The sequence below is a fragment of the Canis lupus genome, chromosome 33 (genome assembly GCF_048164855.1).
Source record: "Canis lupus baileyi chromosome 33, mCanLup2.hap1, whole genome shotgun sequence".
Lineage (NCBI taxonomy): Eukaryota > Metazoa > Chordata > Mammalia > Carnivora > Canidae > Canis > Canis lupus.
This window is the reverse complement of record NC_132870.1, coordinates 11942183-11968282: the sequence shown is the minus strand read 5'-3', so window position 1 is coordinate 11968282 and position 26100 is coordinate 11942183. Positions and strand designations below refer to the sequence as shown.

The window sequence follows — 26100 nt, the reverse complement described above, 5'->3', positions numbered from 1 at the left end:
TTACAAAGAGGAAAAGAGTCCCTGCACTTAAGTTTCTTATAATCCAGTAGGAAACTTTTGGTAGTTATTGTTTTAAAAAAATCCTAAATAAATAAATAAATAAATAAATAAATAAATAAATAAAATTTTTTAAAGAAAATTTTTAAAAATCCTAATCAAGCCGTTGTCACTTTATAGTCTTCAAAATCAAGGTTATTATTAAATCACACTTCTTTTTAATGACTCTCTAGCTTCTTGTTAACCGCTGGATTTATTATTCCAAGTTATTCATATGAGTGATTGCCTTATTCTGATTTCCAACAAAGCAGACACTGTGCTATTTAACTACTCTTAAGAGGAAAAAAAAAAGGTATAAATAGAAATCATGTTATGTTATGACCAGAATAGCAAAAGCAAAGAGAAAAGCATTAAGAGTACAGGCTTTAGAAGGAGGCAGATCTGGGGATCCCTGGGTGGCGCAGTGGTTTGGCGCCTGCCTTTGGCCCAGGGCGCGATCCTGGAGACCCGGGATCGAATCCCACGTCGGGCTGCCGGTGCATGGAGCCTGCTTCTCCCTCTGCCTATGTCTCTGCCTCTCTCTCTCTCTCTCTGTGACTATCATAAATAAATAAAAATTAAAAAAAAATTAAGGAAAAAAAAAAAAAAAGAAGGAGGCAGATCTGGGTTTAATTCCTGCCCCCAGAATCTATGAGATGTTGGGCAAGTTACTTAACCTCCTTAAGACTCAATTTCCTCATCTCCAACATAGAAATAATAACCACTAATTCTTCAGGTTGTTTTCAGTGCTTAGCATAAGTAATGGAGCTTGGTTAAGCATTCAATAAACATTAACTTTCATTATCAGCAGTAATAATAAACAAAATTTATACACCACTAGCAAGGTCCTTAGCGCCAAAGTAACATTTTTTGCTTCATCTCAGTTGAGATCTCCAGGATCTCAATTATAGAGCCTCATACATAGTAACTACTCAAATAAATGTTGATCAATGTTAAAAGAAAAGATCTCATACTCATTTCCTCCATAAGACTCCAAGGTAAAAAATAGGTATGTGCTAAGTCATTCTTTTGTCACTTAAAATACCATTATATTCCAAGGAAAATCACTCTTACCAGCTCTGGCAGAAAGCTGGCCACTATGAGCGGCCCAGTAGCCTTTCACAGGGGATGGGCACTTAACATTACAAGTGTGTCCCGTTCCTAATTGACCTTTCGCTCCACAACCAAATGCATAGATGAGTCCAGAAGAAGGCACGAAGGCTAGGGTGTGTTGTCTAGGGAAAAATAAATCAACTTATCAGCACAGTTTCTACTGATAGGGATATGCACTCAGACTGTCTTTTAACCCCAACATGTGAGCACAGCAATCCCTATGGATGCCCCCCAGAAATACCACCCCACATTTACACTTGTAACTGTTTTTGCAGTAGTAAGCTCTCTGTAATATCATCCTCTGAGACGCTAGGCAATGACGAGGATGGCAAGACTTGGAAAAGGCTGAATGGCCTGCTGCATTAGGCCTCTGAGATGACAAGGAAGAAGCAGGGTAGACTGGGCAAAATTTCCAAGAAGTTCTTTGAGGCTCTCTCACTTTCCTTTCTTCATGTCTTCCCATTCTGCTAATCTTTATCCCAAAAGAAGCCTAATGTCCCCATCTTGCTCTACTCATCTAAAACCCATCCTTGCCGCACTCTGCCTAGGTTGGACTTGCTCCAAACTTTCACTATAGCTGTGTATACAGTTAAGATCTCTTAAAATGCTGGTGGTTGGAGGGACACCTGGGTGGCTCAGTCAATTAAGTGTCTGCCTTCAGCTCAGGCCATGATCCCAGGGTCCTGGGATGGAGCCCCAGGTCAGGTTCCTTGGCCAATGGGGAATCTGCTTCTCCCTCTGCCCCTCCCCCTTGGCTCATGTTCTCTCTAAGTAAAAATCTTTTTTAAAAAATGCCAGTGTTAGGTTTAACTACATGCTCTGTCACTACAAAGACAAGATTCATTTCTAGGTCTTAACAGACAGTTGGAAGGTCTTCTAAGCACTCACCTGCCACAAGCAATCTGCGTTACTTCACTGCCCATCAGCTCCAGAACTCTTCTTGGATTAACCTCATCATTCATGGAATCATGGCCAAGTTGCCCACAAGAACCCGCACCAAAGGTAAACACACCTCCACTCTAAAAAGGGACAAACATCACACAACTGCATTTTATCTCTAAGTTTGAGTACTCTCCTCTAAAAGCCTCTGTACACAAGATTCATATCACAACAGTCTGTATAAGAACACTACACTCACTTGATCCTTCACCAAAATGACTTCTTTAGATTGTTCATTAAATAGAAAAATAATTTAAAAAGGAAATTAAGGGGCACCTGAGTGGCTCAGTTACATAAGCATCTGTCTTCAGCTCAGGTCATGATCCCAGGGTCCTGGGATGGAGCCATATCAGGCTCCCAGCTCAGTGGGGAATCTGCTTTTCCTTCTCCCTCTTGTGCTCTCTCATGCTCTCTCTCTCTCTCTCATAAATAAATAAATAAATAAATAAATAAATAAATAAATAAATAAATATTTTAAGGAAATTAAGACTACATCTTTATGAAATAAAGACAATACTACTCAAGGGAACATGTGTCATCTGTAAATTTTGAAAATTGTTTAGAAGTACAATGATATACTAGGAAGCAAAACAAAATAAGGAGGAACAGAGACAGGTGAAGTGAGACGATTTTGCACAGTCATTCAGATATAATAAATTAAATGCTCCACAAGCTCCTTGGCAAGTTAGCTACTTTTTAAATAGCCATACGTTAACAAATGCTAAGGAATTTTATTAAAGAAAATCTATAACAGTATTTGTTCAACATAAAAATACATTTTCATTCCCTACATGACAGTTTTAGAAAAATTAGGCTGAAAATTTTAAAACATTAAATACATTGTTCTGTATTTTTCACACATTTGTTTTAAAGGAACACAGAATGTTGCTATATACTATATTTTAAGGTTATCTATATTGAATATTTATATATTTAAACCATCACTACTCTAAAAGATACTATCAAAAATAAGCAATAATAATCTTCTATGCCATCTCCAACACCAAAGCATCACAGAACCAACCAAAACACTGAGTCCCTTACTTTTGTGAGTACCGCTGTATGTTCTTCTCCACAACTAATATAGACGACTTTTTGCGTTCGTAAGAGTTTCACGTGGCAGGGAGACTCTCGATCTTAAATAAGAGAAAAATCAGAATGTCACTACCATTTGTCTTTGAGATGAAACATACACAACTCTCTTAGCATGAATTTTGGGTCCCCTTGGATTCCTGACTCAGACTCAGCTTCCTGCCTGCACATCCATTTGAATGTCTAACAGACATCTCATTTTTAATACATCCAAAACCTATCTCATTGTTTCCCCACACTCCCCAACTCTGTCCACTCTCCACACCCCCACACTCCCCCCCACAGTTTCCCACATTCCATAAATGGCAACTTTATCTTTCCACTTTTCCTCTATTTCAACCATACACCCAACAATGAGCAAAACCAACGAATTAGTCCCACGGTCAAAGTATATTCAAATCCCACTTTATTCTCACTGCCTCCAAACTGGTCTTCCAGCCTCCTTTCAGCTAGCATAGCTAGCTGTGCTAAGTTAAATTAGATCACTCTTCTCCTAAAAACATTCAGTGCTTTCCCCTTTCACTGAGGGAAGCCACCATCTTACTTTTGCCTTACATGTCCCTACATCATCAGGCCTATATTACCTCCCTGACCTCCAGCTCTGCTACTCTCACCCTCTCTCATCCCACTCTTGAATACACCGCCAAGCTTTCCACATTCGAGACTCTATACACCCTGTTCCCTTTGACTGAAACATTCTTGGTCCACATAGCTACATGTCCTCTTTTTCTAACCTGACCTCCTACAGGGCTCCACTCAAATGTCTTATCAAAAGGCCTTCTCTGGAAACCTTATATAAAACAGGAAACTCTCCTCTCAAACCATCTGACATACTATATTTCCACCCACTAGCATGCAATCTCCACTAAGCCAACAGTATTACCGGTTTTGTTCACTACTGCACCCTTACAACCTAACATGGGGCCAGCACATAGATTCTCAAGAAGCATGTGTTAAACAAATGAACATGCTTTTGAAGCTAAAGAGGTACGTATAAAGTGTCTGCTTACCTTCTTCATCACTGAGCCCTAGCTGCCCTGCATTATTCATCCCCCAGCCAAAAACTGCTCCTGAGAGAGACAGGGCAAAGCTGTGGGCTCCTCCTGCAGCCACCTGAGCCAGGGGGATGCCCTCCAGGGACCTCACCCTCTGCGGGCTGGCTTGGGAGGGGTATTCCTTTCCCAGACCCAGCTGTCCATGGCTGTTCTTTCCCCATGTGAAGAACTGACCATCTGAAATAAAAACAGGATAACTGGTATTACCAGACATGATACAAATTCCATTCACAAAAAGAAACTCATTAGAACAACAGAGTCATCCAGTAGAATTATCTGTTAGTTGCTCTGATTCAACATACCAAAACCTCCTGAGAGCAAGGGACAGAGATACCATTAAGACTGCCAAAACCAAAATACTCACTTGTCCTTAGAACAGAGAAACTGAGTCTTATTGCCCTTCAAAGGCTATTAATATTTATACAAAGATAAGAAAAAATGAAATGTTTAAGACAATTCAGTTTTGAGGAACGCCTGGGTGGCTCAGCAGATGAGCATCTGCCTTCCGCTCAGGGCGTGATCCCACGGTCCTGGGATCCAGTCCTGCATTGGGCTCCATGAGAGGAGTTCTCCTTCTGCCTATATCACTGCCTCCCTCTGTGTCCCTCTCTCATGAATAAATAAAATAAAATCTTAAAAAAAAAAAATCAGTTTCGAATGGGCCAAACTCCAGGCTTAGATCCACTAGAAGAGCTGAACTATTTCTAACCACACCAAGTTCATGAAACCCAGGGCTCATAAGGTCTAGATTCAACCTGGACTATCCCACAGAGCATCAAGCATGACATGTTGGTACAGACTTCCCTTCAAATTTATTCTAATATGGATAGCAAATCTAATATGGATTTGCTGGCTTTGGTTTCCCTGACTCCTTTTTTTTTTCCCTTTATTTGGGAGCCTGAGTGACTATAGCTAAGAAAAAACAATCTTCCATATGTTTAAGAGCAGTTCTTCCTCCTACTCATTCTCTCCTGAGGGAGCAACAATGACCACCTTCTTCATCATCCACAGCCCAAGGAATGTATGAGCTACACAAAGGCTGCCCAAGAAACGCCACTGTCCAACAGGAGTGTGTAGACGCTAACCAGTTAGTTAAAGGTGTCCAGTTAGATAACATCACATACAAGGCAAAGAGAAATAGTTCCCAAATCAACATAACATTAGCATATATTTCAATGCTACATTACCAGCTGCAAGAGCCAAGCAATGCCAGTTGCCACAGGAAACTTGTAATATCGTCTGCTGGTTCAGCTTTTGTATTAACCTAAAACAGAAAAGGCTTTCTTCTTAAGAAGGTATTCACAAACAGTAATCAGAAATATTCCCAACAGTTGTAATAAATAACATCTTTCCTAAAAGACTTTTTAAAAATAAAATATATAATCTTACATGATATAATTCTATTAGGTCTTTCACTAACTTCCTACCTTCCTACCTCTTAGGCAGTTATTGTTTAAAAAAAACCAAAATTAAAAAAACACTTCTGCACTTAAACCCACTGCCACACTCTGTTAATTCCACCTGTCATCTCCAACTGAAGAGCAAACAGAATAAGCTATAGAAGAGAGATCCCTAGGAATGTGGCTGCCTTCTATATGGCTCTCAAAATGAGGGTAATGCCATGATCCAGCAATCCTACTTCTGGGTATAGATCTATAAGAATTGAAGGCACAATCCCAAAGAAATATCTGTACACCCACATTCAGAACACCATTATTCACAATAGCCAAAAGGTAGAAGCAATGCAAGTGTCCATCAACAGACAAATGGAAGGGATGCCTGGATGGCTCAGAGGCTCAGTGCCTGCCTTTGGTTCAGGGCATGATCCAAGAGTCCTGGGATCAAGTCCCACATCAGGCTTCCTGCATGGAGCCTGCTTCTCCCTCTGCCTAGGTCTCTGCCTCTCTCCAGTAGCAAAAAGGCAAATCACTTTATGAGTGCACTTAAGAGATATCCAGAATAGTCAAATTCATACACATCAAGTCTGATGCTGCTTGCCAGTGGCTGGGAGAGGAGAAATGGGGAGTTGTTATTTAACGGGTACAGACTTTAATTTTTGCAAGATAAATCTTTGTAATTTTTGGAGATTGTTTACACAACTATGGTAAGGCACTTAACACTACTGAACTATATGCTTAAAAATGGTTAAGATGCAAAATTTTATGTGAGGTGTACTTTACCACAAATTTTTTTATCAGAATTTTTTTTTTAAAGGACAAAACCCAAATTCCCTAGAATGGGAAAGAGGAAGATCATAGAAGTACTTTTCAAATCTTACTCCTCTGCTTGCTCCTATGAAAGACAGGGACAAGAACAGTACTTATTTCACATAGCTGTAGTAAAAAATGAATGAAAAAAATCCACACAACGTGCTTGGTGCTGCCCCACAGAACTGGGCACCTGGGAATATCTCCTGCTCTCTACTACAACAGCTTGCAAGTTGCCCCGATCCTCTTCATTAAGTCCATGCCATGGGAACAAAGCAGTCAGATGGACACACTCTCAGGAGAGGAGCATCTTAGAAGATAGATGCCCACTGGCGGAGAAAGAGATTATTTAGGGTGACAAGTAGATACTGCTTTTGTAAATGTTTTATTTTCTCAGATACGCAAAGCTTATAAAACAGAGTCCCAATATGCATATGTACCAAAAAGAATACAACTGTTTTTTATTGACGTAACTACAGATTCACATGCACTTGTAAGAAATAATACAAAATAGCCTTTGCATACTTTGTCCAGTTTCCCCCAGTGGTGACATTTTGTGAAACTATAGTAAAAATTATAACCAGGATACTAACATTAATACAATTTACAAATTTTATTTGTACTTCCCCAGTTTTATCTGTACTCAATTCTGTGTATTAATTTTATCACCTGTGTAGGTTCATGTATCTACCACCACAGTCAAGATACTGAACAGCTGCAATACCATAAGGATTCAACCATGACTGCCCTCCCCCTATCCGTAGCCCCTCACAACCACTAATCTATGCTCCATTTCTAAAATTCTGTCATTTCAAGAATGTCATATAAATCAAATCATATAGTAGGTACTCTTTTGGAGTTGGCTTTTTTTTTTTTTTTTCCATCTCAGAATAACTCCCTGGACATTCATCCAAGTTGTTACATGTATCAATAGTTTGTAGAACCCCACTATTTTTTTAAATTGGAAAATGCATTACTGCCTAGGGGACCAATGTTTCAGAAATTTTATGTAGTAACAGCCCTTTTTTTCCTGGCCAGTTTCTACTCAAATTCCCCACAATTCTCTCTTTATGAGTCAGCCATTACCTTTGTCACAACCTTCATCAGTTACAGAAAGGAAGCAGGTCAAAAAAACAATAGGAAAATTACAGCCTTGAAGTGGAGAGGAGATATATATATATATAAAGGTATAACATACAATGTGTTTTACCCATGCATCTCCTTATCTCCTCCCAATAACTTCGTAAAGATACATAACTCCACTTTTAAGATAAGAAATCAAGGTTTAGATAAGTTAAACAATTTGCCCAAAGCCACTTACCTAATTAATAATAGAACCAGTATTAGAATGTGAGAGCTGTTTGACTTCAAAGCTATGTTAATTTCCACAATACAAAGGTATGAATTAAGAAATTTACTTCAATTAAGTTATAAAATCATACACAAACCAAAGCCTCAGAAATCATCCATAATCCAGACATAACTAATGAAAATTAAATTACTATAACACAAATTACTTTGTTTTTAGAAATGAACTCTCTGTTCAACTGAAATATTTTTATCATTTATGTTATAAATCTTGTCCTTAATATTTACATAATTTCATTAAAACATATATAGCACCCTTTTTTTCTTCCCAAAAATTCAACTAATTTTTTGAAAAATGAATCCAAGATACTACTTGTTCTAAATCAGGAAATAATTCAAATCACTCATACTTCCATGTTCCTCTTTTCCTTAAAACAGCTTTTGATTAAAGTGACAAAAATCTAAGAGGAGCAAAAAAAGGAAGAGGAAGAAGAGTATTTTGTCCTTTAAAGGGGACAATAATTGGACGGGGAGGAGAGGTTTAAATTTATTATTTAAACAATAAATAAGCAATAAATGTTCTGGACATTCTTAACAATGGTGATACAAAATGAATAATCCAGGTCTCATGTCATCAAAAGTTCCCAGTATTGTATGACAAATAGTCATTAAATACACAGTTATAGAGACTATGACAACTATGACAGTACAAGGTTTATGTTATATGTATATAACAAGTTATATATGTTTATAATTATAAAAGAACAAGAATTAAGTGAAGGAAATAAACTAGGGGCCTCTTTGATCACCAAGAATCCTCTACAAACTGAGACTCCACCCTAAGAAGTCCACCTCAAAGTAACTTCATTATTTTTGATGTTTAGTGGGTGAAGCATCTGTTAGATAATTAAATTATCTAAAAGTCAGAAATTAAGTAAATATTTAAAAGACTCAAAACCACTGTATTGGTATTTCTGTGTAAAAAAAAAAAAAAAAAAACTTATTTTAGGGCAGCCTGGGTGGCTTAGCGGTTTAGTGCCACCTTCAGCCCAGGTCGTGATCCTGGAGACCGGGGATCAAGTCCCATGTCAGGCTCCCTGTATGGAGCCTGCTTCTCCTCCTGCCTATGTCTCTGCCTCTCTCTCTCTCTCTGTCTCTCATGAATAAATAAATAAAATCTTTAAAAAAATAAAAAATAAAAATAAATAAATTTAAAAACCTTATTTTAAACCATATGTAAAATAATGCTTATAAATGGCTATTATTAGAGTAACGGGTCAACCTTTTGATTCTACTGTAGAGTTTTTAAATGAGTAATTGATTTAGGCTTATAATTTTAAGTGAAAGGATAGTAAGTCCAGCAAGGGAAAATATGCTTTTTTTATTCAAACATTTATTGAATGTCAAACACCATGCTAACAACTAGGTTACTAGAATAAAGTGCAATTCCTGAACACCTCACAGTTTTTACCTGGAGATAGACACTTCTATAAATAATTACAATTTTTGTGACAAGTGCTATAAAGTATAAGGCACACTAGTGTGGCACAAAAAAAAAAAAAAAAAATAGGCAGAACCAACACAGAGTCTAACAAAGCAACAGCAGGAGATAGTATTTATAAAACTGACATCTGAAAACTCCGATTCCTGTCTGTGACATTCTTACCTGGGCACTGCCACCGAATCCTCAGTAGTCATGAGTCCTAGTTGACCATCACTCCCAGCACCCCAAGAAAACAGCTGACCCCGGTCACTGAGGGCCAGACTATGTGACTCGCCACATGCCACATGGACAATGTGCTGGTCTGCCAAAGCTCCAATTTGCTCTGAAAGAGACCAAATCAAGGAGGAAAATGTACAGCCTAGAAACAGGAATCACACAAAATTTTCATACACAGAATTATACACCTAGGACCACGAAATCTATATATTCATAGAGATTAAAATTGTATACATTTCTTAAAGCTATCAATTTAGATCCCAGCCTCACTGGGTAGCATATTTGCCTGTAGCAGCACATACATCACAAATGTTCCCTCATCTCACTGGTGCTTCTCTCCAGGGAGATGCCTGAAGGCTTACTACTTGGAGATATTGAACAAAAGAGGCCCAAAATATGAATGGGAATGAGGCATATTACTTAAGCAGTGGGACTGAGTAAAATTCTGCCTGGGAACAAGACTCCCTTCCCAGAGCCCGCCTGCCCTAACCCAGAAAATACCTTTCTTCCCACAGTTCCAGAACACAGCCTCATACACATCTAGCCAAGAAAAAGGAAGATTTCTCTGAGGAAAAAAAAGGCCAAAAGAGAAGATCCCACATCTGTGAGTCCCCCAATGAAAAGTCCAGCTTCCTGTTAGTTAACAAGCTTTGCCCACACATAGCTCTGCTCACATTTTAGAACCACACTCTTAAATATAAAAGGTTGGCCAAGGATTATCACATATGAGGAAAATACTACCATGAAAGAAAAAGAGCAAAATAAACAGAAAATGAATCTGAAGATAAAGATCTTGCTGGAAGCAGAAAAAGAAAGTTATTAGAGAAATAGAAGACAAGGACCATTCAAATGTTTGAGGAACAAAATCATCTTAGCAAATAAAAATACGGCAGCATAAATTTAAAGGAAAAAAACTTTCAAAAGCAGGACAGGAAATCAGAATTGAAGAAATTCCCACAACTATACGGTCAACTATCTTTAACAAAGCAAGAAAGACTATCCAATAGAAAAAAAGACAGTCTATTCAACAAATGGTGTTGGGAAAACTGGACAGTGACATGCAAAAGAATGAAACTGGACCACTTTCTTATATATATCATACACAAGAATAAATTCAAAATGGGTAAAAGACCTAAATTTGAGACAGGAAACCATCAAAATTCTAGAAGAGAACATATGCAGCAACTTCTTTGACCTTGGCCAGGGCAACTTCTTACTAGATACATCTCCTGAAGCAGAGGAAACAAATGAACTATTGGGACTTAATCAAAATAAAAAGCTTCTGTATAATGAAGGAAACAGAAAACAAAACTAAAAGGTAACCTACAGAACAAGAGAAGATATTTGCAAAGACCTACTTCAGAGCACTTCGTCTTAAATTTTTAGAATGTGAAAAAAGACTAAAGTTTCTAGAAAGGGAAGCAGTTTATATACACTAGAACAAGCATCAGAATGGTATCAGATTTCTCAGAAGCAATATGAAGATGACAGAGCAATGTCTACCCAATTCTGAAGGAAAATGACTTCCAATTCTATACCTAACCAAATATGAATCAAATGTGAGATGAGGGGGAAAAGGAATAATTTTCAGGCATGTAAGGCTCTCAAAATATTTACCTCCAATGCTGTCTCTCTCAGAAAGTTACCATTAAGATAATGCCTCCAAAAGAAAGGAAGATACAGGATTCAGGAAACAGAAAGCTTACATACGAAGAGGTAAAAAACATTTCTAAAACTGCTATTATGTAGTAGGCACATGAAGGAAAATTGAAGCAATGTCTTCAAGGTGAAAAAGTTAAATATAGTCTAATGAGTTTTATATTGTTATGAGTTTACAGTTCTGTCAGATAATACAGAGATTGCTATGCAAAGGATAAAAACAAACAAAAAGATACAATTAACTCCAGGAAACACATAAAGTGTTTTATAGGCAACAATAGCAATCACTGAACACAGAACCATAATAACCAAATAAATATAATTTACATAATCAAAAATTTAATTGTCAATTGATTTAAACAATCAACTATTTGGGAAAGGAGTATATCTAGAGGTGAGGAAGAAGAAAGAGTGGGTGGGGAATATAAAGGAATGCTAATCTTCCCTAGTGGCTCTACATTAGGTACAATACTAGGGGAAAAAAAAAATGAAGAAACAGCATTATAAGCATGTCATTTAGAAAAGGTAAATATTAAAAGAAAGAAAGAAAAAGAAAGAAAGAAAGAAAGAAAGAAAGAAAGAAAGAAAGAAAGAAAGAAAGAAAGAAAGAAAGAACGAGCTAAAATTGTTGACAGAAATGGTCTCTGCTAGTAAGACTCCAGGGTGGACACAAGAGAGGCAGGCAGCCACTGTTTGACCTAAACATAATTTGTGTAAATATATTACTTGGAAACAAAAGCTTTTTTTAAAATTAAGCAACTGAAAATATGCTCACATCCGTGAAATCTCCTGAAAGATGCTTTAACTCCTGTAGCTCCCATTGCCCAACTTCTTTAACCTCTATTCATTATTAGACCCTATATCCCAACTCAGCTTTGCCTCATGCACTACAAACAGTACAGTCTTTATTTTGGAATAAGATAACAAACTCCTACCAAAGTACCTCGGTTAATTCGGACTCTATTCCTCTGCCCAAATAACCACCTTTACCACAGTTCCAGGATTTGGGCAGCTTTATGTCCTCCTGGGCCTGGGTACCTGGCCTGACACCTTGGCCATGACTGAGGTCTAGCCCCTAATACCTGACTTCCTATGCCAACTATTAGCCTTTCCTGTGCGGATGTTAGCATTCAGCCTAACATGACATTAATAAGTTTCTCCACTGTCTGACAGGATACTCACTCTCTACCTGATCGGCCACTATTTTCTCGCCTCAAAACCCATCAGTAGCATTCCTCTTGTTTATCACAGCTGAACAGCCTCAAAAGGGCATGTCTAAATTCCAAATACCATTTACTCCCAACCTGGCCAAACCCAAGACAAACCAACTCCTATCCATATTAGCCATCAAAACAGACGTCAAACCACCACTGCCAAAACAAAAGCTACAGCCCCAAAGGCAACATTCAATAAGTAATACAAAAATTTGTGAAGAATCAAATCAGTGACTGTCCTATGTATACAAAGTCCAACGTATTTTATATCTTCTATCCAGAAAACTAAGCTCATCTGATTCAGACTGAGGATCTGTTACAGTGAAATTATAATCCCTCTTCTAGAATTCACTCCCTAGGTCAGGCCAACATGGGAATGAATGCTTCATTCACACCTCTCACTGAACACTCCCTTGCTCCAGTTGGGAGCATTCAGGCTGCAGTGCACATTTTCACATGCAATCTCTCTGGTTCATTTTGTCAAGACTTTATGCTATATTTTGCAGATCATGACAGAACTTCAACCCACACATTAAAATAATTAAACACACTGAAAAACTATTTGGCATTTTTTGAGGCTAAAAGTGTATTTTCTCTCTGATCCTCTCATAGCAACCCTTTAAAGTCTTTAACATCTTTAGCAATATTCTTGACTCTGAGTGAACCAAGGTAATAGGGCAGAACAGTGACAAATGTGGAGTGTTGCTTAGAACAAGTCAGCAGTAAAAAAAAAAAAAAAAAAAAAAAAAAAACAAGTCAGCAGTTCAACTGGACTTATAATATTATGATTATTTCTACTTGGTTTTTGAGCCCATCATAATTTTTAATGTATTTTCAAGTTAATGGTGAATTGGGCATTAAACCATCAAAGGGTGGTCACAGCAAAGGATGATATGAGCCTAGGGGATAGACGCATGATGCCAACACTTCCTTAATCCGGCAACAACTCTGTGAGGCAGGGTTATAATAAGTCCCAGCTCAGAAAACATGTAATTTGGCCAAGATTCACAGCTAATGAGTGAAGCTCTAGATTCCAGCTAGAACTGGATTCCAAGTCCTTCTGACTTCAGAGCCCATTATACCCACTAGGCTGTAATATTTCCTGTCATGGAAAAAGATTAGATAGATATTAAACTGGTAAAAGTAACAATGAAGATATGGAAAATGGGAAATGGACGCTTTTTCCTCATTGTTCAGGTGAGAAATATATTCAGTAGTTTGCAGTTAGGTGGAAAGTATACAGAATATACAAAATTAGTGATCAATAGTTGCCACTAAACTTTTAATAAAACTATAATAAATTAAATGACAGCAGTTGGTATGATAAAAGCCAATAAATTCTCATTACTGAAATATCTCCTTTCTTAGTTTCCCCAAATTATCTACTCTAAGATTACATTTTTCTTTAATAGTAGAAAACAAAGGGCCATCCTGTGAGAAATTTTGCCCTGCCATCCTGTGAATTCTTTTTTTTTTTAATCCTGTGAATTTTAAGTAAGTCCTCCCATTCACTCAACCCTGGTTCCTGTTCCCCTTGAACTCACCCTAGTGCACATGCTACCTCTTTCTGCTACATTCTGCTCTCCCCTGGCAGTGTTCCCTCAGTACTATCAACCCAGCCTGAGAGATACAGCTGACTTTTCCTGAAAATCTGGGATGGTGGAAGTAAACACTATCTCAGCAAACCACTCAAAATAGAATATAATCCAAATTCTCCTGCAGATCCCAAAAAGAGTACTTCCTACTGCCTGACTCTCTTCCTGGAGTCCGCTGTCTTCCCACAACATGACTATGCTCTCTCTCCATTGCTTGCTTCTGTATCTGTATTGTCTGTCCTAAGCCATATTCCAACTACTTTCTTAATTATTCTCATCTAAACATTTGGGGGAGGGGGAGTCTAGGCTATGCTTAGTGGAGTCTCAACTCTATAATACAACTCACATTTAAAGTGATCCCCCGCAATAAGAGTTATCTCCACAAGAGGAATTATGTCATTTCTGAGTCAAGAGACTCAAACCAGAGTCTGTTTTTCAAAAACAAATGTTTTAATTTACTGTACAGTAAAACTGATCTTTTATTATGTACACATCTATGAATGTAAGGACATGTCACACAGAAGATATGGGACAGTTCCATCATTCCAAAAATAAGTTCTGTGAGCTGTCCCTTAGTTACATACTCTCCTCCCTCCCTAACTCCTGGCAACCACTGATCTGTTTTCTAGCACTATAGTTTTATATTTTCAATACTGTCACATAATGGAATCCTATAATATCTTTCAAGACTGAATTCTTTCACTCAATATAATGCCTGGAAGACTTATCCAGGTTGTAGCAAGTGTCTCATAGTGTGTTCCTTTCTATTAGCAAGTAGTACTCCATCATATTATGGATGTACCACAAAGCACTATTTCCAGTTTTACGGAGATGCCATAAACATTTGTGTATAGGTTACTGTGTGAGAATAAGTTTCCATTTCTCTGAAGTAAATGCCAAGAGTATTTTAAACTTCCTAAATTATTTTCAAAGTCAATTTCTTATGTATAGTATATGGTTGGGTTATTTTTTAAAATCTAGTATAAGTTCTATATTTTGATTGTTTTGTTTCGACTGTATTTAATAAAATCATTGATATGTTTGGATTTTTTACCTTTTTATTATTTGTTTTGTTTGTTCCCTCTGTTTTTCATTGCTCTTTCTTTTCATTCTGGCCTTTGTTTACATTTTTAAAATACTTTCTAGTATTCTATTTTAATTCATTGTGGGGTTTTTACTATAACTCTTTGTATAATTACCCAAGACCCAAGTAATTGCTCTAAGGATTACAATATAAATAATTATCTTTTCAGAGCCTACTTAGAATCAATACTATTTCAAGTAAAATGTAGAAACTCTACCACTATATAGGTTCCTTTATTCTACCCAGCCAAGCTACGGCAGTCTTAAATAGTACATCTGTGCACATTGAAAACTCCATCGTAATGTTATAATTTTCACAATCAGTAAATCAAGGAGAGAATAGTTTATTACATTTACCCATATATTATCTACTATTTCTGTTGCTCTTTACTCATTCCTCATGTTCCAATATTCCTTCTGGTATCATTTCCCTTCTGTCGAAATAACTTCCTTTAACAACTGTTCAGTACAGGTCTGCTGGCTATGGATTTTCTGACTTTTCCTTCATCCGAAAATGCCTTTGTTTTACACTGATTTGTAGGGAGTGTTTTTTGCTGGATACAGAATTCTGGGTTGACTTATTTTTCTTGCAGCACTTTAAAAATGCCGTGCTTATGGCCTCCATAGTTTCTGGGGTGAAATCCATAACAATTTGAATGACTATTCCCCTACAGGTAATATGTATTTTCCCCCCAGTTGTTTTCAAGTATTTTCTTTGCTTTTAATTTTCAGAAGTTTGATGATGATCTTCTGGGTGTGGATTTCTTTCAGTTTATCTTGAGTTTATTGCACTTACTGAATCTGTTTATGTCTTTTGCCAAATTTAGAAATTTGTCAGCCATTATCATTTTCAGCACCACATTCTTTCTCCTCTCCTGCTGGGATTCCCATGACATTAACATCAGTTCTTTTGTCCTAGTCTCCCAGGTCCCTGGAATCCTGTTTAACTTTCTCCCTCATTCTGCTCTCTGTTATTCAGACTGGGGAATTTCTACTGTCCTATCTTCAATTTCATGGACTCCTTCCTCTGTCCCCTCCATTCTGCTATTGAGGCCATCCAAAGACTTTTTCATTTTGGCTATCTTATTGGTTCTTTATATTATCTATTTCTTTGCAGAAAATTTCATTTTTCCATTTAGTTCACAAGAATTTGAGCCAGGTGGTTGGAACATTTGTATAATAACTACTTGAAAGTCTTTATCAAATAATGCCAACACCTATGTCATTCCAGCACTGGCATCTACTGATTGTCCCTTATCATCACATTAGTTGAGTTTTCCTGTTTTGTTTTGAACATTTTATTTTTACTTATTTGAGAGGGGAGGAGAGGAGGAGACAGCGAGCAGGAACATGGGAAGGGGCAGAGGGAGAGGGAGAAGCAGACTCCTCGCTGAGCAGGGAGCCTAATGTGGGGCTCAGTCCAAGGACCCTGGAATCATGACCTGAGCCAAAGGCAGACACTTATCTGAGTAGGTGGCCCTTTTCTGGTTTTCATGTGTTGAGTGATTTGGGATAGTACCATAAACATGTTGAGTATTATAAGACTCTGGGGTCTTATTTAAATCTTCTGGAGAACGTTGAAAATTGTGTTTTAGTTTTCAAAGTTTATGCAGTGCCATTCAAATTTGTGCTCTGCGTGTACCACATAGTGGCCAGTTGGGAACACGGGTGGTGATCTATGTGCTAAATAGGATAAGATACACACACACTGTACACAGCTCAGGTGTGAGCCCAGGATTTCATAGATGATTATATGCAGTTGCTGTCTCAAGCTCCTCTTCCCCTGAAATCTATGAAACCTGCTCAAAATTTTCAGGTTTCCTGGGGCTCCTTTGTTGCCCTCTAGCCTATACACCGCACTTCCATAGCTGTACCTGCCTCTGGGGCCAAATGGCAGGAGGACCAGAGCAAGTAAATGGTGAACTCAACGGCAACCCAGTGGTACTCTGAATTCTGGTCTTCTTTCCTAACCTACCTGCCATCATTTTCTTTTTAGAGCCCTCAAATAGCTAATCCATGCATTTTGTTCAGGTTTTACACATGTGCTCAGCAGGAGAGATAGAAAAGAATGTGCTTACCCCATCCTGCCTGAAACTGGAAACCCAGAGCCAGAATTTTATTTTGATTTTTTTAAAGATTTTATTTATTTATTCATGAGACAGAGACAAGAGAAACGGGGGGGGGGGGGGGGGGGGGCAGGCAGAGACACAGGCAGAGGGAGAAGCAGGCTCCATGCAGGAAGCCCGATGTGGGATTCAATCCCGGGACTCTGGGATCATGCCCTGGGACAAAGGCAGATGCTTAACTGCTGAGCCACCCAGGCATCCCCCAGAGCCAGAATTTTAAAATAACATGTTTTTTTCCTGTATCTGTGGGCTTTAGGTTTTGCTTTTGCTTTTGTTTTTTGGTTAATCAGAGAAAGTCCACAAACTATCTTTGTTCAACCTGGCTAAATTAAAAAAACAAAAAGAAAAAAACAAAGGCACAGCTCTCCCAACAAATGCTCCAACTAAAATTATATCTAACCTTCCTCTACAGTGAAAGGCTGGATTCCTGGAGACAAGTGGCGTCTGAGCAGCTGATATTTCATTTAAATTATCCAGGAATATCAAACATTTACTTGCTTAATCCTATGTATGACTGCCCAAGTTTAAACAATCATTAAGCCACCTTTTCAACTAAAGAATGAGAGAAAAAAAATCAGTTATAATAAAGTTCAGAGTAGAATTTCTCAGTTCAGAGAAAGGTGACTTTACCTTGGGCTTTAAAGTTCAACTCTCTACCTACCTAAACAACAACTACAAAAACAATAAAACCACTTACACACTATGAAAAATGCTTCTGAGAATATTTTCTTCTGAAAGCTATAAATTTCAAATTACCATATATGCTTTCGGGTGCAATAAACCAGTTACAGTAAGGCAGTCAGAACATATGGAGGCCTGTCACAAGCAATGGGAGGGGAGAAGACTGTGTTTGTGAGTCATTAGCACTACACTGGTCAGAATAAGATCAGCTGCAGTGACTCAGTTATTTTCAAGAACTCAAAATTGTCAATCATGACATAATCAGACGCTCTAAAAGGACTTTAATAGAGAGGCATGGGTCTGGTCCAAGAAAGCGAGGGAGGAAGACCCTGAACTCACTTCCTCCACAGAACACTCCAAATCCACACTTATTTATAGACTGATTCCTCCTGAAGAACTGAGGGCTGATTCAATAGCTTCAGCATATCAAAAGATGGACCATAGAGAACAAGAAACAGAGGAGACACAGTGACAAGGGGAATGCCCACCCCAACACTGTGAACTGCAGCAGGAAGGTATAGTTCCAAGGGGCGATGGGCAAGTGTGTCCACCAAGGGGCAAAGGAAAAAAGCCTCAGTTCAAAAGAGCAACTAGTACGTAAAAGATCCAGCTCTAGAACTTCACCAAATGGTGAGGGAATTGCTAGGACTCTCTCCAGGTTGGAGGGGCTAGTGAGAGCCATGGTTAATGTTCCCCTCCACTCTGATAGGGCAAACGAGGACAGGATCCAGATGCCATAGCTGGCCTGCCACCTCAGTGAGCACAGGGCCGCTAGCGCACAACACTCCTGGATGCCCTGGGGCCCAGAAAAAAAGAGCAAAGAGAATATACAAGTAGCCCTTAAACCCTGCCAAACAGCAAGGGAGCTGCTGGAACTCTTTCCAGGTCTGAGGGGCTGGAGAGCACCATGGTTTACATTCCCCTTCCACCTTGAAAGAGTGGACGAGAACAAGGTCCAGGCAGCCTAAGTGTTCTTTTTTTTTTTTTTTTTTTTAATTTTTATTTATTTATGATAGTCACACAGAGAGAAGAGAGAGGCAGAGACACAGGCAGAGGGAGAAGCAGGCTCCATGCACCGGGAGCCCGATGTGGGATTCGATCCCGGGTCTCCAGGATCGCGCCCTGGGCCAAAGGCAGGCGCCAAACCGCTGCGCCACCCAGGGATCCCAGCCTAAGTGTTCTAATGCCTCAGCAAGCCCCAAGCCCCTAGCCCACACCAGCCCCTAGCCCACACCAGCCCCAGCCACCCCACTAAGGTGGCCCCAGCAGACACACAGAATGACAGCCCTCGTCAGTGCTCACTATAGCTCCAGCCGATGCACCAAGGTGACACAGGCACAAAGCACCCTAGAACACTCCAGACCTGCACCACTTTGGCTTCAGATGACTTGGCTAAGGTTCCCTCGATGCAGAATGCTCCAACATCCTGGCTAATGCTAGCTTTGACTCTGTCCATCCCACTGGCAGACCCACCACATGGAACACCCCAGAACCCCAGTCCATGCCTGCCTCATTTCCAGCTGTCCTACTGGGGCACCGTCTACAGGAACCCAGAGCCTGTACCCTGCCTTGTCTCCAGGCACCTCACCAGGATGTTCCCTGTGTCAAGTGCCCTGGGAGATCTTGGCCCACATCAACCTTGGCTCCAGTTGCCCCACCAGGGCGCCCCCTAAGCTGAGCATCCCAGAACCCGCCAGCTCACACTCACTTCAGCTTTAGCAGTCCTGCCAGGGAAACCTCTATATAGAGAAACCCAAGACAACACAGCCATACCCAATTCAGCTCTGACCATCCCGCAGGTAGCCCCAGCACAGTGTGCCCTGGAACCTCAAGCCCATGCCAGCCACAGTTAAAGCCAGACAGGCAAGGTCACCAGTACACAGGATGACTACACACAAGGCCATGCCTTCAAGTTCAGGAGAAGGAGCTGTTCTGCTTAATCCATAGAAACAAACACAGAAAGCCAAGCAAAATGAAGAGAGAGAAGAATATGCTCCAAATGAAAGAATAAGACAAAACCTCAGAAAAAGAACAAAATGGAAATAAGCAACATGCCTCATAAAGAGTGTAAAATAAAGGTCATAAAAGGTGCTCACTGGACTAGAGAGAAGAATGTATGAACTCACTGAGAACTTCAACAAAGAGGTAAAAATACAAAAAAGAACCAATCAGAGCTGAAGAATACAATAACTGAAATGAAAAGCACACTAAAGGGAATCAACAGTAGATTAGCAGATGGAAAAGAATTCATGTTCATGAATTGCAACAATACTGTTAAGATGTCCATACCACACAAAGCAATTCCTATCAAAATACCCAACAACATTTTTCACAGAACTAGAATTTTTGTGGAACCACAAAAGACCCCAAATAGCCAAAGCAATCTTAAGAAAGAAGAACAAAGCTAGAGGTATCACAATTCCAGATTTCAAGATATAGTACAAAGCTGCAGTAGTAATCAACAACAGTATGGTACTGCCAAAAAACAGACACACAGGTTAACAGAACAGAATACAGAGCCCAGAAATAAATCTATGCTTATATGAAGTCGATTTAGTCAAAGGAGGCAAGAATATAAAATGGGAAAAACACAGTCTCTTCAATAAATGGTGCTGGGAAAACTGAACAACATTTGAAAGAATAAAAAACAGACCACATTTTCTTACGACATATACAAAAAAGAAACTCAAAATGGATAAAAGGCCTAAACATGAGACCTGAAACCATAAGACTCCTAGTAAAAAACACAGTAATTTCTTTGGTATTGGCTTTAGTTAACATTTTTCTAGATAAGTCTCCTAGGGGGATCCCTGGGTGGCTCAGCAGTTTAGCACCTGCCTTTGGCCCAGGGCGTGATCCTGGGGTCCTGGGATTGAGTCCCACATCAGGCTCCTGGCATGGAGCCTGCTTCTCCCTCTGCCTGTGTTTCTGTCTCTGTCTCTCTGTGTGTGTCTTTCATGAATAAATAAATAAATCTTTTTTTTTTTAAGGATGAGATCTTGCCATTTGTGACAACACTGATGGGCATGGAGGGCATAATGCTAAATGAAATAAGTCAGACAAAGACAAATACCAAATGATTTCTCTTATATGCGGAATCTAAAAAACAAAACAAATGAAACAAAAAAATAGAAATCAACCCATAAATACAGAGAACAAACTGGTGATTGCCATGGGGAAAGGTAGAAGTATGGGAAATGGATGAAGGGGAATGGGAGATAACAGGCTACTAGTTACAGAATGATTAAGTCATGGGGATAAAAGGTTTTGTACTTTTACAAATGTATCCTAAAAGAACAGTGTATATTACATTACTATTAACAGAACAAAATAGAATTATATTAGGATTATATGCTATGAATAGAAATATGTAGTCATTAAAAGATCAGTATAAATAATCATCATAAAAATATTTATGAGACAAGTGAAAAAAAGTTACAAAGTAGTAGTACGATACGACTTCATTTTTTTTTTTTCGACTTCATTTTTTTAAATTAATGTTTTAAATACTGGAAGGATATATTTCAAAGCAATAACTGTTTTCTGTTCAGAATGGTAGAATTAAAGAGTATTTTCTATTTGCTTTTTTTATAGGCAATTAAATTATGAGCAATATACATGTACTACTTATATAATATGAAAAAAAGCTTAAAGTGTTTTAAAGACTCTACCACTTCTCTGTCCTATTCACACTTTCTTCAACAATTCAAATTCTTTTCAGTTAATGCAATTTAACAATAGGAGACCATTTTCAAGCTTGCAGGTTATTTTTCCAATTTTAGAGTGTGTGCTACCTTATAAAGTATAAATGTAAAAATCTACAATCATAACGCAAGATCAAATGCTTCTTGAGGGGCTTCCTAAAGATACATAATCCCACTGATGCTTATAGCTTTGGATAAAATTTTATCACAACAGGCAAAACATCTCTGTATTGAAATTCATCTACTTTAGGTTGGTAGTTTTCTGTCCATTTTTTCTTAAAAATTGTGTGTGTGTCTGTGTGTGTAAAAACTCCAATCAAACAAAGGTAGACTGTACTGATGTGCAAGACCCAACTATATTCTGCCTTCAAAACACCCACTTCAAATATAAAGACATAGAAAAATGAAAAGTAAATGGATGGGAAAAGATACATCATGCTAGCTACTAATCAAAAGAAAGCTAAAGCTATTATATTCATATCAGGCAAGGTACACTTCAAAGTAGTGGATATTATCAGGGATAAAGAATGACATTTCATGACATTAAAAGGAACAATTTGTCAATAATCTTTAATGTGTATATATCTAATAATACAGTCTCAAAATATATGTAGCAAAACCTATCTGATATTTATAAAACATTCTACCCACCAATAGCAAAACACATTCTTTCCAATTGCACACAGAACAGTCACCAAAATAGACCATATTCTGGTCTACAATACAAATCTAAATAATTTTACGAGGGCTGAAATCATACAAACTACGTATTCTGACCACAGAGTACTGAACTAGAAATAAAATGAAAAATTTCAGTAAAATCCCCATGTATTTGGATATTAAACTACATACTCTAAATAATCCAAAGGTCAAAAAAGAAATCATAAGGGAAATTATTAGAAAGTACTTTGAGTACTAAGAACAGATCCAGTAAGAACTGGTAGACTGCTAAATAAAGTGAAGCTTAAAAGGAAGTATTTAGCATGAAATGCTTATTAGAAAAGAATAAAAATGACAAATCAGTGATTTGAATTTCCACATTAAAAAACTGAAAAAACATAGTAAATTAAGTACAAAGTAAATAGAAGAAAATAGCACAAACCAATGAAATAGAAAACAAAAAGAAAAAAAAAGAAAAATCACTGAAACCAAAAACTTACCCTTTGAAAATATTAGTAAAATTGATTAACCTCTACCCAGTCTAATCAGGAAACAGAGAATACACAAATTATTTATATCAGAAAAACAGATCTTACAGACATGAAAAAGGTAACAAGGGGACATTACAAAAAATTTTATGCCCCAAAATGCGACAACCTAAGTGAAATGGACAAGTTCCTTGAAAGACACAAGCTATAAAAACTCACCTAAAATAGGTAATCTGACTATTCTAGATCTTTTTTTAAAACTGAAATTGTAACTAAAAATATCCCTAAAGAAATCTCTAGGCTCAGATGGCTCCAGTGGTGATTCTACCAACTACTTAAAGAAGAAATAATAACCTATAATAAGCCTAGATAAAATATAAATAAACTCAGAAAACAATAGAGGGAATACTTCCCAACTCATTGTTTGAGGCTGGCATTACCCATAGAACAAAACCAAAAACATTAAAAGAAAATCAGTAATGCTGATGTACAAACCTTGCCAAATTTTTAGAAATCAAAACAACATGTGAAAATCATCAAGTGAGATTTATCCTAGGAATGCAAGTTCAATTTAACATACACAAATAATCCATGTAATTTACCACTCAACAGACTAAAAATGAAAATCTGTTCAATCACTTCAATAGTTTGAGAATAGCATTTCACAAAATTCAACACTCATAGTTTTAAGAAAAATTAGTAAGTATTAGGGATCTTGATAACTTGATAAAAGGAATCCAAGAAAAACCTTTCAGTGTGAACAAAACACATGGTTAAAATGAATATTTTTCCACTAAAATCAGGATCAAGACAAGGATATCTACTTTTATCACTTCTATTCATCACTGTACTAGAGATCACTCAGTAAACTAAGGAAGGAAGATGAAATAAAACACATAGGGTCAGGAAGGAAGAAATAAAACTGATTTGTAGACAACACTATCACTTATGTAGAAATTCATAAGGACTGCACAAAAAAAATACTACTAGAACTAGTAAGAGACCTTAAAAAGGTGATTTAAGATCAATATACAAAAAATTAACCATATTTCTATATAATATTATATAAAATTCTATATAATTTCTACAGAATACCAAAGAAATTGAAACTTAAATTGTTTTAAAAATACCATGTATAATTACATCAAATATATGAAGTATTTAGAAACGAAATATGTGCAAGACCTATTTCTTGGGAAGTACACAATATTGCTAAGGAAATAAAGACAGCCCAGAAAATGGAGATGTATACCATGTTCATGAATCAGAAGATTCAATATTGTTAAAATGTCAATCTCCCCAAATTGATCTAGAGACTCAAAGTGATCCCAATGAAAATCCCGGTGGACTTCTGGATAAAAACTGAAATGCTGACTCTCAAGTTCATATGCAAAGCCAAAGACCTAGAATAGCCAAAATATTTTTAAATTTTTTTATTTAAATCAATTTAAGTAACATATACTCTATTATTAGTTTCAAAGGTAGAATTCAGTGATTCATCAGCTCTATACAACACCCAGGGCTCATTACTTCAAATGCTCTCCTTAATGCCCATCACCCAGTTACCCCATGCATGCCCCTTCCTACTCCCCTCCAGCAACCCTCAGTTTGTTCTCTATAGTTAAAGTCTCTTACGGTTTGCCTCCCTCTCTATTTCCATCTTATTTTATTTTTCCTTCCCTTCCTCTATGTTCATCTGTTTTGTTTCTTAAATTCCACGAATGAATGAAATCATATGGTATTTGTCTTTCTCTGACTCACTTATTTCTACAATAGCCAAAATATTCTGAAAAAGAAAAACAAGGTCAGATTTAAACTATCTGGACTACGTACTTTAAAAGTTTACTGTAAAGCTACAATAATCAATACAGTGTAATACTGATTAAAGACAGGTATGTAGATTAACAGAACAGAATGTCCAGAAATTGATCAGTACACACATCGATCAGTACAACTAATTTTCAAAGGTACCATGGTAATTCAGTAGGAGCTGATCCATATGCAAAAAATAAACTTTGACCATTATCTCACAAACATACAAAATATTAAATTGAAACAGAACATAGACCAAAATTTAAGAGCTAAACTATAAAATTTGATGGAGGAAATTTAGGAGAAAAAGCACTGTAATCTTGGGCTAGGTGATATTCTTAAAACACAAAACACAGGGCAGCCCAGGTGGCTCAGCGGTTTAGCGCCGCCTTCGGCCCAGGGTGTGATCCTGGGGACCTGGGATCGAGTCCCATGTCAGGCTCCCTGCATGGAGCCTGCTTCTCTCTCTGCCTGTTTCTCTGCCTCTCTATCTCTCTCAAGAATAAATAAATAAAATCTTAAAAAAAAAAATGAATCCTAAAAGTAAAAATTGATAACTGGATTTCTACAAAATAAAAATTTTTGTTCTTCAGAAAAAAAAATTTCTTTGCTCTTCAAAAGATACTTGTCAAAAAAATGAAAAGGAAAACCACAGATTGGGATATTTGCAAAATATCTGATAAAAGTCTTCATCCTGAATATATAGATAACTATTATATCTCAAGAATAAGACAAGCAGTGGAATGCCTGGCTAGTTTAGTCATAAGAGCAAATGGCTCTTGATCACAGGATTGTAAGTGTGAGCCTCACACTAGGTGTAGGGATTCTTAAAAATAAAATCTTAAAAAAAAAAAAGATTAAGGAAAGCATTTTTATTTTTTTTAATGGGAACATACTCGAATATTCATTTTGCCAAAAATAAGACACATGAACAGCTAAATATAAGCACACAAAAAGTTGCTCAAGATCATTAGTCATTAGTGAAATGCATACTAAACCCACTATGAGATTCTATTCCAATGGCTAAAACTTAAAAGATGGACAATAAATACTAAGTGATGGTAAGGATGAACTGCTGGTAGAAATTTAAAATAGTACTGTCACTGTGGAAATCTGGCAGTTTCTTATAAAATTACCATATAAATCAGCTCCTATGAATTTACTCAAGAAAAATTAAAAATAGGTCTACCAAAAGAAATTGTACTCAGATATTCTTAGCAATTTTACTCAAAGCAGCCCAAACTTGGAAAAAAAAAAAAAAGTCCATTACCTGAAAAATGGATAAACATTATATCCATAAAATGGAAAATGGAGTACTATTCAGCAACAAAATATGACAAACATATGCAATAATATATGAATCTCATAAGCACCATTTTAAAACGCCATAGACAAAAGATTATATATGATTCCACTTATATAAAATCCTAGAAAAGTCAAAACTGTAACAATAAAAAGCAGATGTAGGGAAAAAACACAAGAAAGGTTAGGATAAAAGAAATGTTCTCAATCATGACTGTGATGGCCACCTGATCCTCTATGACTGGTAAAACTCCTTATGGGAGCCTGATGTGGCACTTGATCGCAGGACCCCAAGATCATGACCTG

The 26100-nt window shown here is 37.5% G+C and overlaps 1 protein-coding gene across 8 annotated transcripts in view; it reads right to left on the bottom strand.

Moving 5' to 3' along the window:
- The window catches only part of HERC3 (HECT and RLD domain containing E3 ubiquitin protein ligase 3), a 113468-nt gene that overhangs the window by 54385 nt on the left and 32983 nt on the right, over positions 1–26100 (bottom strand). For all 8 annotated transcript variants that reach the window (XR_012023244.1, XM_072810196.1, XM_072810200.1 and 5 more), the window contains 6 exons: positions 9417–9576; positions 5423–5499; positions 4191–4412; positions 3133–3224; positions 2038–2168; positions 1111–1271 (listed from right to left, as the gene is read on the bottom strand). Coding sequence is in view for 7 of the 8 variants with exons in the window: in XM_072810196.1 (XP_072666297.1) it covers positions 1111–1271; positions 2038–2168; positions 3133–3224; positions 4191–4412; positions 5423–5499; positions 9417–9576 (843 nt within the window). In the remaining variant the exon portion in view is untranslated. The remainder of the gene's footprint in view (positions 1–1110; positions 1272–2037; positions 2169–3132; positions 3225–4190; positions 4413–5422; positions 5500–9416; positions 9577–26100) is intronic.